This window comes from Chiloscyllium plagiosum, chromosome 10 (genome assembly GCF_004010195.1).
Source record: "Chiloscyllium plagiosum isolate BGI_BamShark_2017 chromosome 10, ASM401019v2, whole genome shotgun sequence".
Taxonomy (NCBI): domain Eukaryota; kingdom Metazoa; phylum Chordata; class Chondrichthyes; order Orectolobiformes; family Hemiscylliidae; genus Chiloscyllium; species Chiloscyllium plagiosum.
In genome coordinates, this window is record NC_057719.1 from 77,940,592 (window position 1) to 77,954,433 (window position 13,842).

The window sequence follows — 13,842 nt, forward strand, 5'->3', positions numbered from 1 at the left end:
TGAGAACCCCTTAAATGCAGTACTGGCTGAGATATCCAACTCAACTCAAACCGTGAATCTCATCAGGCAGCTTGGTCACTGTAATGCAGCTGTTCGTTGGATAAATTTGCTAAGACTTTGGTGAGTGCAGCAACATTAAATTTCTTTTGTTATTACTTTCCCAGCTTACAACCTTAAGAGGTTCTGTGTTGGAAGATGCAGTTCCTTCAACTGCGAAGCATGGCACAGCTAGAGGTTTACCTCTGAAAGAAGTACTTGAATTTGCTGTACCAGAGCTCAGTGTTCATTGTCTCAGATTGGGCCTGAACACCCCTAAAGTTACAGAGCAGCTTATGAAACTGGACGAACAAGGGGTGAGTGTTCATCTCTAGTTAATCCTGCTTTCTTTGGAATTTTAAAAAAAATCAATAACATGGATGGGTTTCTTAGTTCAAATAGATCAGTAAACTTCACGTGGTCAGGAAGGAGAAATTGCATTCAAAGTGAGAGACAGCCTGAGTGGGAATTTAGAGGTCGCAGGGGAATCACTGCTATGGGGAAGAGGTCATTTTTGCTTGGTTTTTTTGCCTCATTGTTAGTAAAGTTTTATCTAACAGGATAGTTTAAAATCCGGAATCAGAGGCTCAGCACAAAAGAGTGACATCACAGATGAATCTGGTTGCAATATCTACTAATTTGATTATCTATTATAGGTTACCTTCAGATTAAGGTAAATAAGAGAGCTATTTTTAGACTACAAACTAAAAGAGCAGTGCTATATTTTTATGAATCAAATTAAGAACTAAATACTTAAAATAGAGATGCTGGGCGAGGTGATATATTGTATCTGCATGATGTGGTAGCTGTGGGACTCTATTATGGTTCATAATGACCATATCTGTTGCAAATGTTGATTGCTTAAGCAACTCTGGCTCAGAGTTGATGAGGTAGAGTCTGAGCTTTGAATAATCCAGCACATCAGAGAAAGGGAGAGTTACCTGGATGCTGTGTTCCAGGACCCAGTCACACTTCTCAGATTAACTACCTCAGATTCAGTCAGTAGTAGTCATGGACAGGACAGTGTAATTATAAGCGAGGCAGGTAAAGGGATCCATGAGGTAGTGCAGAAGGAGCCTCAGCCTTGTCTAACTTGTCTAACAAGTTTGAGATTCTTGCTTTCTGTGTGGATGTGGGTGGGGGCAGGAGGGAGCATGAGTTAACCAACCATTGTACAGGTATCTGTTCAATAACCGGGGAAACAAAACAAATGTAGTTGTAATCAAGCTAGTATAGTCAGGAGAACAGGCACTGTTTTCTGTGGCCAAGATCAAGAGTCCCAAAGGCTGTTCCCAGATTCAGGATAGACATCTGAGCTGCAAAGGAACTTGAAAGTGGGAAGGGAAAGATCCATTTGCCGTGGTCCAGGTGCATACCAGTGATATAGCTAGGGAGAGGAAACAGATTCTGCTGAAGGAATATAAGTAGCTGGAGACCAAATTAAAAAGCAGAAGCCACAGGTGACAATCTCTGGATTATGATCTGAGCCACTAGCAAAGTGGCATAGAGTCAACGTGATTGAAGTAAACTCGTGGCTGCAAGAGTAATGTGGGAGAAATTGTTCCAAATTTATGGGATATTGGCACCAGTGCTGGGGAAGGAGGGAGCTGTTTCAATGGAAAGGGTTCCACTTGAATCATGCTGAGCCCAGGGTCCTGGTGAATTGCATTACTAAGGCTGTGGATAAGGCTTTAAACTAAATAGTGGTGGCAGGGAGTGGAGGGCCTTTCAGTTGCATGATATAGCTAGGGTTCATGCCCGAAACGTCGATTCTCCTGCTCCTTGGATGCTGCCTGACCTGCTGCGCTTTTCCAGCAACACATTTTCAGTTGCATGGAAAATGATGGAAAAATTAAAGAGGGCAAACTCAGCAGAGGTTATTGAACTTTCTAGCATAAATCATAGGATTGAGAGTACAGAGAGAGTCAGGAACCTAATTTCAGACATGGCAGCTGAAGGGACAACTATGAGAAGGGGGGTGGGGGTGGGGGGGCTGTCAACACAGGACTGAAAGTGTTGTACTTAAATGCAGTATATGAAACAAGTTAAATGAGCCTGTAGCACAAATTGACTTGACGAGTGTGACGTTTTGGGTATCGAAGAGACATGGTTGCAAGGGGATCAGGGCTGTGAACTAAATGTCCAATGAAACCCATCCTATTGAAAGATCAATGAGATGGGCAGATGGGGCAGGCTTTCCTTTTTAATAAAACAAAAGAAATTAAATCGATAGCAATAAATTATGTGGAGTTGGAAGGCTTGGAAACTGTATGGTAGAATTGAGGAACCTAATGGGAGTTGTATGCAGGCTTCTTAGTAGTAGTCAAGATGTGGGGAAGAAAATAAATCCGGAGATAGAAAAGGCTTGTAAGGAAGGCACGATTACAAGAAGCATGGGGACTTCAATATGCAGGTGGACTCAGAAAATCTGGTTAGTAGTGGATCTCGAAGACATTCCACAATTTTTTTATGTCTGTGGGATTTTTGTTGGAACAGCTTGTGGTAGATCCCATTAGGGAACAGGCAATTCTGAATTTAGTGATGTGTAATGAGGCAGACTTGATTAGGCAGCTTAAGGTGAAGGAACCCCTGGGGACATTAATATGATAGAATTCACCCTGCAGTTTGAGAGAGAAGCTAGAATAAGATGTAACAGTATTTCAATTGAGCAAAGGTAACTAGAAAGACGTGAGGTAGGAGCTGTCCATAGTTGGTTGGAAGATGAGCCTAGCAGGGAAGATGATGGAGCAGCAATGATAGTCATTTCTGAGGGGAACTTGGAAGGCATAGCGGACCATCCCAAGGAAGAAGAAACATAATAAAGGTTGGACAGGGCAACAATGGCTGACTGAGGAAGTTAAGTAAAAGCAAAAGAAAAAGCATACAATGTGGTGAAAATTACTGTGAAACCAGAGAATTAGGAACTCTTTTAAAAGCCAGCCAAGAATAACTATAAAAACAATAAGGGTGGAGAAGATGAAATGTCAGTGTAAGTTAACTGGTAATATAAAAGAAGATTGCAAGAGTTTTTTTAGATGTCAAAAAGATAAGAGTTGACATTGGACAAGTGGAAAATGAGGTTGGAGAAATAGTAATGGGGAACAAAGAAATCGTGGAGGAACTGACAAATATTTTGCATCAGTTTTCACAGTTAAAGACACCAGCAGCATACCAGAACTCAAGGACAGAGATGAATGTAGTGCCCATCACTAAGGCGAAGGTGCTAGGGTAGCTGAAAGGTCTGAAGGCATGTAAATCACCCAGATCAGATGGACTATACCCTCCAGATCTCTGAAGGAGATAGCTAAGGAGATTATGGAGGCATTGGTGATCTTTCAAGAATCACTGGAGTGGGGGATAGTCTCAGAGAATTGGAAAGTAGTTAATATAACACTCCTGTTGAAGAAGGAAGGGAGGCAGAAGACAGGTTAGCCTGACATCAGTCATTGGTAAGATTTTAGAGTCCTATTAAGGATACGATTGTGGAATATTTGGAAGTGCATGGTAAAATGGAGCTAAATTAGCCTGGCTTCATCAAGGAAGATTGTGCCTGAAAATCTATTAGAATTTCTTGATGTGATAACGAGAAGTTAGACATAGGAGAGCCAGTGGGTGTGATCTATTTGGGTTTCCAGAAGTGCCACACTGGAGACTGCTACATAATAAGAGCACTAGATGTTAGGGACAAGGTACTGGCATAGATAGAGGATTAGTTGGCTAGCAGAAGGCAGAGAGTATGCATAAAGGGGACTTTTTCAGGATGGCAGCTGGTAACTAGTGGAGTTTTGCAGTGGTCAGTGTTGGGACTGGAACTGTTCATGTTATTGATTAATGATCTGGGTGAAGGAATGGAGGGTGTTGTTGATATCTTTACAGGAGATGCAAAGATAGAGGGACAGGTAGTATTGAAGAAGTGGGAGGCTTTGGAAGGACTTGAACCGGCTAGGATAGTGGCTAAAGAAGTCATAGATGGAAACCAACGTGGTACAGTGAGGGTTATGCACTTTGGGAAGAATAGATGCATATACTATTTTCCAAATGGGGAAAGGCTTTGGAAATCTGAAGCACAAAGGGAATTAGGAGTCATGGTTCAGGATTCACTTAAGATTAACATGCAGGTTTACTTGCCAGTTAGGAAGGCAAATGCAGTGTGAGGACTCATTTCAAGAGGGCTAAATGACAAGATCTGGGGTGTACTGTTGAGGCTGTATATGATTCTCATCAAACCACATTTAGAATATTGTAAGCAGTTTAGGCCCCATATCTAAAGGAGGATATGCTGGCATTAGAGGTGGTCCAGAGGAGCAATCATTTAAAATAATAATTTGAAGGATTGAGAGTTTGTTATATGAGGAGCAGTTGCAGACTCTGGATCTGTACTCTGTGTTTAGAAAGATTTGGGTGAGATCTGATTGAAACTTACAGAATACTGAGATGTCTGGATAGAGTGCACATTTCCATTGGGAGGTGAAATTAGGGGCATCAGAGTGAAGGGTGTTCCTTTAGAACTGAGATGGGGAATTTCTTCAGCCAGAAGGTGGTGAATCTGTGGCACTCCTTGCCACAGAGGGCTGTGGAGGCCATGTTATTGAGTGTATTAAAGATAGTGATAGGTTTTTGATTGATACAGGGATCATTGGGTAAGGGGAGAAGGCAGGAGAATGGCATTGAAAAACATATCAGCCATGATTGAATCGCAGAACAGATTCCATAGGCTTAATGGTCTAATTCTGTTCCTATGTCTTGCAATCTTATGATCGTTTGGACAAGCATGTGCTGGTTATAATGACCAGATGGAAAGAGGTGCTCAAAGTTATTTGAGGGTCATGTTTCATAATATTTTTTTCCACTGAATTCTTCAAAGCAACTTTCCTTTATCCTTTTTCAAACAATGTGAATATGAACTCCTGTTTAAGCATCTATAAGTTGAGGAAGAAGAATGTTCTCATTACTTATACATTTTTGGATTTTTAAAAGATTTACTGATGGCAAGATCCCTATGTTTAAATAGTTTGGTTTTAGTAACCTGCAGATATTGATTTATGATTGAATTCAATGATCTAAAATTTTTTCTGCTTTTGAACTGTATTGTCTTCCATGATGAGCATTATTTCAGGCTAACTAGGTTTTTTTTGGTGAGTGAGAAAACATGAAATTCTTAAGTATTCAGAAGCATCAAGGAAGTAGATTTTTGGCTAAATCTAATATGCAGATGTATTTATTTTTCAAAGATCTTGTGATTGGCATTTCAAATTCTGATGTCATATTGACATTTGTACAGGATAATAAGAATCAAGTTAGGAATTAGCTGTGACGTTTGTTTGTTAGTGCAGCGTATCACAATGGGGGAAGGTTCCACCAGTGAGAATTACATAAAGGTGTTACCTTCCTCCAAAAAAGGATGAAAGTTCCTATTATGTATGGAATGTGTGGTAGACATTGTTTGGGCCACTTAAACTTTATTCCCATGTTTATATGTACATACAAGTTACATTAGTTGCATGGAAAATAAATTATTACTATCTAAATTTTGGAGGTGTTGGACGGGGGTGCACAAAGTTAAAAATCTCACAGCATCAGGTTATAGTCCAACAGGTTTATTTGGAAGCACTAGCTTTTGGACCGCTGCTCCGTCATCGAATGGTTGTGGAGTATAAAAATGTAAGATATCTTATGATCTTATACTCCACAACCACCTGATGAAGGAGCAGCACTCCGAAAGCTAGTGCTTCCAAATAAACCTGTAGGACAATAATCTGGTATTGTGATTTTTAACTTAGTATCTAGAGGTTTCATTTAATGGAACAAAGCTAATGTATTAACCAGTCATCGACTTATTAAAGTCTCTAGTTAGGTGAATTGGTCATGCTAAATTGCCTGTAGTGTTAGATGAAGGAGTAAATGTAGGAGAAGGGGTCTGGGTGGGTTACGCTTCGGCGGGTCGGTGTGGACTTGTTGGGCCGAAGGGCCTGTTTCCACACTAAGTAATCTAATCTAATCTTGCCTGTGTTATTGTTACAATTTCTGTGCTTCTGATAATCGCACCATTAACTCTCAATTTGGACCATGGCTTCAATCCACAGTCTGCAATTTAATGATATAAAACAGGGGCCATACAGTTCTTGGATTGTTGTAATAACTGAACTGCTGTACTAAGACCTTATAAGAAAGAAAACCTACAATGCTTGTCTGTTCGGGCTCTGTGCCTTCGAGCCTAAACCAACATGGTTGACTGCCAACTGTTCTCAGATGTCAGCTAGCAAGCACTTGATTGTATTTCTACCTTCTGGACAACCAGGTTTGAATATAAGAGCAGACTATCCCAAGAACGTTTTGTAGGTAATGCATAATGTTGGGAAGTCTAACTTGATACAGGATTTTGAACATGATAGTTCATGCTGTATGTAATTCATTTGCTTTAAAATAAAAGATCATTATTCTGTACTGTCAAGGGCATATAACAATTGCTGAAATTTTCCTTTTTAATGGGATAAATGACTGGGTGAAGATGTCTAGTTTAGTTTTGTTATACACTCCACTCTGTTCTTCTGGACTAAATATAAACCATTTACCTTTCTATTTGAACAGCTTAGTTTCCAGCACAAAGTAGGAGTAATGTATTGTAAAGCTGGACAGAGCACAGAGGAAGAGATGTACAACAATGAAGTCGCTGGCTCTGCATTTGAAGAGTTTCTCCAGTTGTTGGGAGATAAAGTGCGTCTTAAAGGTTTTGACAAGTATCGAGCCCAACTCGACACCAAAAGTAAGGCCTTTAAAGTTTTGTGACAGTATGCAATGAACAGTATGGTTGAATTGTCACAAGTGCTGCCCACTACCATTTGTCTTAATTTTCCGGAGAAAGTGAGGTCTGCAGATGCTGGAGATCAGAGCTGGAAATGTGTTGCTGGAAAAGCGCAGCAGGCTAAGTTATCAGTTCTTAGCCTGCTGGACAAACTTTCCCCATTCCTGAAGAAGGGCTTATGCCCGAAACGTCGATTCTCCTGTTCCCTGAATGCTGCCTGACCTGCTGCGCTTTTCCAGCAACACATTTCCAGTCTTAATTTTCCCCCTTCCTGTCTTCCTTTATTGAAAGCAGCGATTTATGAATAGTGAGCATTGTCAGCTTAGTGCCTTACCTTTGAAATCCTTTTTCGGAAAGTGCCATTTCTCCTGTGAGATAGTTGAAGCTCTCCAAGAAATTGAAAGTGGGTGGTAATTATTCTCAGCCTATTCTTGAATATTGGACATCGAATATTTCAACACCTAGAAGTGTGGATTATGGATTGGATGTAGTTGAGGAAAAAGAAGTTTAAAATGTAAGCTTGGCTTGCCATCAGTTTTAGTATTGATGGCAAATCAGTTTCCATGACACAGACCACTCATTGAAACTTTTTAACAGGGTAAATGACTGGGTGAAGATGTCTAGTTCAGTTTTGTTTTCATTTCATTAAGGTTTATATTCTTTTCACTGCTGTCATCTGCTTGATTTTGGCTTTAAGAAACCTGGCAGATAAATGAAAATGAGAGGGTCCAGATCCATAAGGTGAGGGCCTTTTCAGCACTGTTCCTGAACTGCGTGGTGCAAGAGTAGTTTACACTCTTCTGACTCCATAACATCCTTTGCTGCATGCTACTTCTACCTTCCCTTCATGCATGCTGTTTTGAGTCCCACTATCCTTGGTGCACTCCCTTTCACCTCATCCCTCTTGGCATGTGTTATGTTAAACCCTCCTCTCCCCACCATCAAATGACTTTTTTTTTATTTATCTTTTTTTAAAACTAGTTCAGTACATAGAAGCATAGAAAATAGGAACAGAAGTAGGCCATTTGGCCCTTTTGAGCCTGCTCCACTATTCAACATGATTTCATGGCTGATCATTAAACTGGATTACCCCTCTTCCTGCTATTGCCCCATACCATTTCATTATTTTAGCCCTAAAAACTATGACTCTATCTTGATAACATTCAATGTTTTGCCTCAACCACTTTCAGTGGCATAGATTTCCAAGGCTAAACACACTCTGGATGAGGAAATTTGTTTTCATCTCATGCATAAATGGCCTATCCATATCCTTAGACTGTGATTCTTGATCAGAACTCTGCAGTTGTCAGAAACATCCTGCATTTACCCTGTTTTGTGCTTCTCACCACAGTAGTCTATTATAGCTGTTTCTGATTATGCTTTTATCAATGTCTGTCTTTATGGATCTCAATAATCGGGAGGGAAGCAAGCAATTCAACTCTTGAACCTGTCACCATTCAGCTAGATTATATCTGATTTGTACTTTAGCCCTTTCTACTCATCTTAGTTACAGAACCTTCAATACCCTTGTCAAAAATGAGGAAGATAGTCCTTGTTGATTTCCGCTGTTCAATTGATCGAAAGGAACTGCCCTAGTTGAGATCCACTTATTCAGTACCAACCATGAATTTCATCTTTCTGGTCTGTATTCTGTTAGTTTTATGCTGGGTGGTGACACTCCAACATTTGGGTACCAAGCCATCTAATTGTGGTATGTGTAACTTTGTGAAATTCAGAGCTATGCATTTTTGCTTGGTCTAATATTTTTAATCTGTGCTTAGTTCAGTAAGATTGTTAAGGTCATCAAGTACAGATCATTGATTACCAGCTCAAAGAAACATGGCGTATACATCTGCACAATAACATTAATTTAAAAGAAGAATTTTATTTTCAGAAGGTTTGGCTTCTCATTTGAAATAGCTTCTCAAATTTGTGTTTCAGTCAAAAGTCTTTAAAAATTGTTTATGCTAATAATCATTATCTCATTTCAATAGCCAAATTTAGTGTAACCAAGCTATTTTTGTATGTTATCTGCAAAATCATAAACATAGAACAGAAAGAAAAGTTTGCAGTTGAGAAGTAAGTTGTGATTTTAAGGTAATACATGATCAAAACGAATAACAGATCATAAACGATACAATGATCAGGATCACAACATACAGGAAGGTTAAGATTTTCACTTGTTTCAATGTTGGATGAACAAGAATGCAAAACAAGCCAGGCAAGGATTTTAATTGAGGATAAATCCTTCGATCCTGAAAATATCTTTTAACACTTGATGTAGTATTGGAAATGTTTCTAAAAAAAGCTTTTTCCGAACCCTTCGATTTCATGGTGGAAATAATACTCTCAAGATTGATTGTAGGTGTGAGCTTTTCTGTTGTTCACTTCGTCTCACGATAAGCTTTTTGTTATTGCTATGCACACTGTAATAGCCTAGTTCCCAACAAGGTAAGGCAAGAGGAGAGAAATCCTAACAGTACAGTCCATATGTGCAGTCATCAGACATGATCACTGTCGATCATGCTTTCCTACATGAGGCCCCCATTGTATGCCAGGTTTAGAAGTTTTGGGATTCTGATAAATTACACCTTAGATTTTAATTGAATACTACATTAATTAATCTCCTTTTAACATTGTACTGAAGATAAAATCTAAATTAAATTTTGAATTGTGTTTGGTAGCTGATATTGCTGACTGCTGATCAACATCTGTCACCATGAATTGGAAAAATTACTTGGTGCTGCGGTCAATCTAACCAGCTGTCTAGATCCAGTCTTTTTCAGACTGCCCTATGGGTACTCATTGACCTTTGGTTCTTAACAGTAACTGTTTTGAAGTTGAAACTTATTTCAATTGGTGTATTTAGTTGCTGAATTTTTACTGAGGTGTTCCCTTTTTTGAAAATAATCCTTTGATTTGGTTTGACCCTATTGATCATGTAAATTATATGAATAAGTAATTAAACAAAAGATGTTTCTTGCAGAAGTCAATTACTGTTCAGTGTTGTATGTATTAAAATAGCAATAAATTCTCCCAATATGTTGGGTGATATTTTCATCATATTCACATCTTTTCTCTTGGAGGTCTTTTCTAACTAATTCTGCTAAGCTTGCTGTCTGTGTTTTCAGCTGATTCAACTGGTACACATTCCCTCTACACAACCTACAAAGATTATGAGATCATGTTTCATGTCTCCACCCTGCTTCCTTACACACCAAACAACAAGCAGCAGGTAGGTCAAGGTCCAACAGTAAAATGAAATCTTTCATTTTGCTATTAAGTCATGTTCAGTTATGGTTTCAGATGACTTGTGGATTATTAATAACTCGTTCTCTTAGCTTTGTTTATCTAATCTGAGGAGCAAGCTTGATGCTAAACTAATGTTATGAATTTGGTTCAATGGTAAAGTTCCACAATTGCTAGGGTTTCAATTATTTTATTTTCAATGTGCCTTTTCCTTCCTGAAGACTGAGTGGAGATCTTAAGTTGTTTGCATCCTTCAATACATCAGCTTATGAGCACTTTTCCTGTGTGTGGTGGCCAAGATATTGTATACCAAAGAGTGCATTACATCGACAACTGATCTTGTTTTCACCTTACATAGCAATGAAAAACAATGTATTTCTTTTTATCCCATGATGCCAAGATCAATTATACTCTCCCTATTTGCTGGATTAGATATGCAATGCAATGGATTAAAGATCAAATCCCAAATCTTTATTCTATTTCGGAGTGCAGACCTACACACTGTGGATCTTAAGCTGAAGCAGCTTCAGAGGCAGCTCGGTTGTTTAGTGGATAGCACTGCTGTCTCACAGCACCAGGGACCCAGGTTCAATTCCAGCTTTGGCTAACTGTGAAGTTTGGAGGTTCTCCTCACGTCTGCATGGGTTTTGCTCGGTGCTCTGGTTTCCTCCCACAGTCCAAAGATATGCAGGTTAGGTGGATTGGCCATGCTGAATTGTCCATAGTGTCTAGCAATGTGCAGGCTAGATGGATTTGCCACAGTAAATGCAACCTTACAGGGACAGGGCAGGAGGCTGGGTTTGGGTGGGATGCTGCTTGGAGGGTCAGTGCAGACTCAATGATTCAAATGGCCTCTTTCTGCATTGTAGGGATTCTATGATTCTACTTTTGGGAATTTCCCACCTTTGAGGGAGCAGAGTTGATGTAATAACCATATAATAGAAAAGGTTTCTTTGTTTTGTATTCCACATTATTTAGAACATAGAATAAAAACTCGCCTTTCACCTCGCTGTGTTTGTGCTGACCGTGATGGTATTCGAAACTAATCCCATCAGCCTGCACATGGTCTATATCCTTCTATTCTCTGCCTGTTTGTGTGTCTGCCTAAATGCTTCTTAAACCTTTTGGGTCACACAGTGGTTCAGTGGTTATCACTGGTGCCTCACATCGCCAGGGACCCGGGTTCGATTCCCACCATGGGCGACTGTCTGTGGAGTTTGCAAATTCTCCCTGTGTCTGCGAGGGTTTCCTCCGGGTGCTCCGGTTTCCTCTCACAATCCAAAGATGTGCAGACTAGGAGAATTGGCTATGCTAAATTGCTCATAGTGTTAGGTGCATTAGCTGGGGGTAAATATAGGGTGGGGGAGTAGGTCTGTGTGGGTAGCTCTTCAGAGCTTGCTGGGACTTGTTGAGCCGGAGGGCCTGTTTCCATACTGTAGGGTATCTATCTATAACCTAGCAGTTTCTACCACCTCCCTTGCCAGCAGTTCCAGGTACCTACTACCATCTGTTTTTTTAAAAAAAAAACTTTCATTTCACTCTCCTTTAAATTCCGCACCCCCCCCCCCCCCAAACATATGGCCCCTACTATTTGACATTTCCATCTTGGGAAAGACACTCCAGCTATCCACCTTATCCGTGTCTCTTATATGAATGTCAGCCCTCAACCTCTGACATTCCAGCAAAACACAATCCATGTTGTTCAAACTCATAGATAATACATTCCAATCCAGGTAACATTCTGGTAACCTCTTCTGCAACCTCGCCAAAGCCTCCACATTCTTCCTATAGTTTGGCACAGGAATACAAATGTGCCCTGACCAAAGTCTTATGCATTTGGAACATGGCTTGCCATTTTTATACTCGGTGCCCTGACCGAGGAAGCTAGGCATGTGGCATGCCTTCTTTACAATCTTAATCCACTTGTGTTAATTTCAGGGAGCTATGAACTTGTACCCCAAGTTCCCACTGCATGTCAATGTTCCCTTGGGGTCCTGTCATCCACTATATTTTCCTCTTGCATTTGACCTCCCAAAATGCATAATTTGTCCAGATTAAACTCCATTTGCCATTTATCTGCTCAACTTTCCAGCTGATCTATATCCTCCTGCATCCTTTGATATCTTTCCTGATTATCCACAGCTCCACCACTTTTCATGTCATCTGCAAATTTACCAGTTAAACAAGTAGCATTTTCATCCAGACTAGCTGTGACTAGAGAAACAGAGCCAGGGCTGGAAACTCTTAATGGATAAATCGTCATCTGTAAAGTTTGTATTGGGAGTGTGCAGGAATACTCACTCAGATGTATGATTGTCACTTGATGCTTTAAAAAAAAAAGAGGCACAATCCATGACACACTATACTTTAATCTGGACCACTACCATTTAATTTGCTCACTTCCTCCACTGTCAGTGCATATCATAGCGGTAATGCACTATCTAAAGAATGCACTGTAGTAACTAACCAAGTTTACTTTGATAGCTAATCCAACCCTGTGCTCCGTAGCACAGAGAAGACTCTGAGCAACAGTCTTGTGGGAATGTGGTCATGTCCAAGTTTTCTGCCATGTACCCATCAAATTCTGGCAACAAATAATTGAGAAGTTCTATCCCATGAGTGATATAACATGGAGGTGCCGGTGTTGGACTGAGGTGGACCAAGTTAAAAATCTCACACCACCAGGTTATAGTCCAACAGGTTTATTTAGAAGTACAAGCTTTTGAAGCGTTGTTCCTTCATCAGGTAGCTAGTGGAGCAGGATCATAGGAAACAGAATTTATATGTGCAGCAAGAAGAGTAGTCTACTCTGAAGCTTCACATTAGTCTCTACAAAATTCTCTTCTGCACGAGTGTGATATTCCTTCACACTAACAATTTGATTATTTCTTTGGCAAATTATAGGTGGCTTCGTGGGTTGTAAATGCTCCTGTCCGAAGGAAGGGTTAAGTCAAGTATGATCCATTTCATCCTTTGAAGAAAGTAGATATTCCTTCTGACTGGACTGTATTCTAATTAAATCTTGCAGATGATGTATATAACTTTGGTTCAGTTTTCTCTAACTATAAACTTATAGGAGGCACAAGTCATGGCACATGAATGACAATGGAGAATAAAGCTCAGATTGGGTAAATATTCATCCGCAAGCTTAAATTAGAATGCAGCCTAATCAGAAAGAGTGCACATTGGTACACCAGAATCAAGAGTGTGGTGCTGGAAAAGCACAGCAGGTCAGACAGCATCCAAGGAGCAGGACAATCAATGTTTTGGGCATAAGCCCTTCATCAGGAATCCCCGACTCTGATCTCCAGCATATGCAGTCCTCACTTTATCCACATTGGTACACCAGGTGATGCCATTCTAAATATTTGCATGATCTGTCATCAGTTTACATTCTGAGCTTTATTCTCTATTGCTATTCATGTGCCATGGTCTTTGCCACCTCCAAGTTTATACTTGGAGAAAATTGAACCAAAATTATATACAACATGGTGTAGGAGAAAGTGAGGACTGCAGGTACTAGAGAGTCAGCACTGAAAAGTATGGCACTGGAAAAGCATAGCAGGTTCGACAGCATCTGAGGAGTAAGACATTCGACGTTTTGACATAACTCCTTCATCAGGAATGTAGAAGGGGAAGGAGGCTGTGAGGTAAATGTGAGGGTGAGACTGGGGGGAAGGTAGCTAGGAAAGCAATAGGTAGATACAGGTGGAGGGTAATAGTGATAGGTCAGTGGTGAGGGTGGAACGGGTAGG

At 40.2% G+C, this 13,842-nt stretch overlaps 1 protein-coding gene across 5 annotated transcripts in view; it reads left to right on the forward strand.

Annotated features, from left to right (window-relative positions):
• Positions 1 to 13,842, forward strand: part of sipa1l1 (signal-induced proliferation-associated 1 like 1) — a 433,231-nt gene that overhangs the window by 313,229 nt on the left and 106,160 nt on the right. For all 5 annotated transcript variants that reach the window (XM_043698149.1, XM_043698153.1, XM_043698152.1 and 2 more), the window contains 3 exons: positions 165 to 353; positions 6,625 to 6,799; positions 9,970 to 10,073. In XM_043698149.1, the coding sequence (XP_043554084.1) occupies positions 165 to 353; positions 6,625 to 6,799; positions 9,970 to 10,073 (468 nt within the window). The remainder of the gene's footprint in view (positions 1 to 164; positions 354 to 6,624; positions 6,800 to 9,969; positions 10,074 to 13,842) is intronic.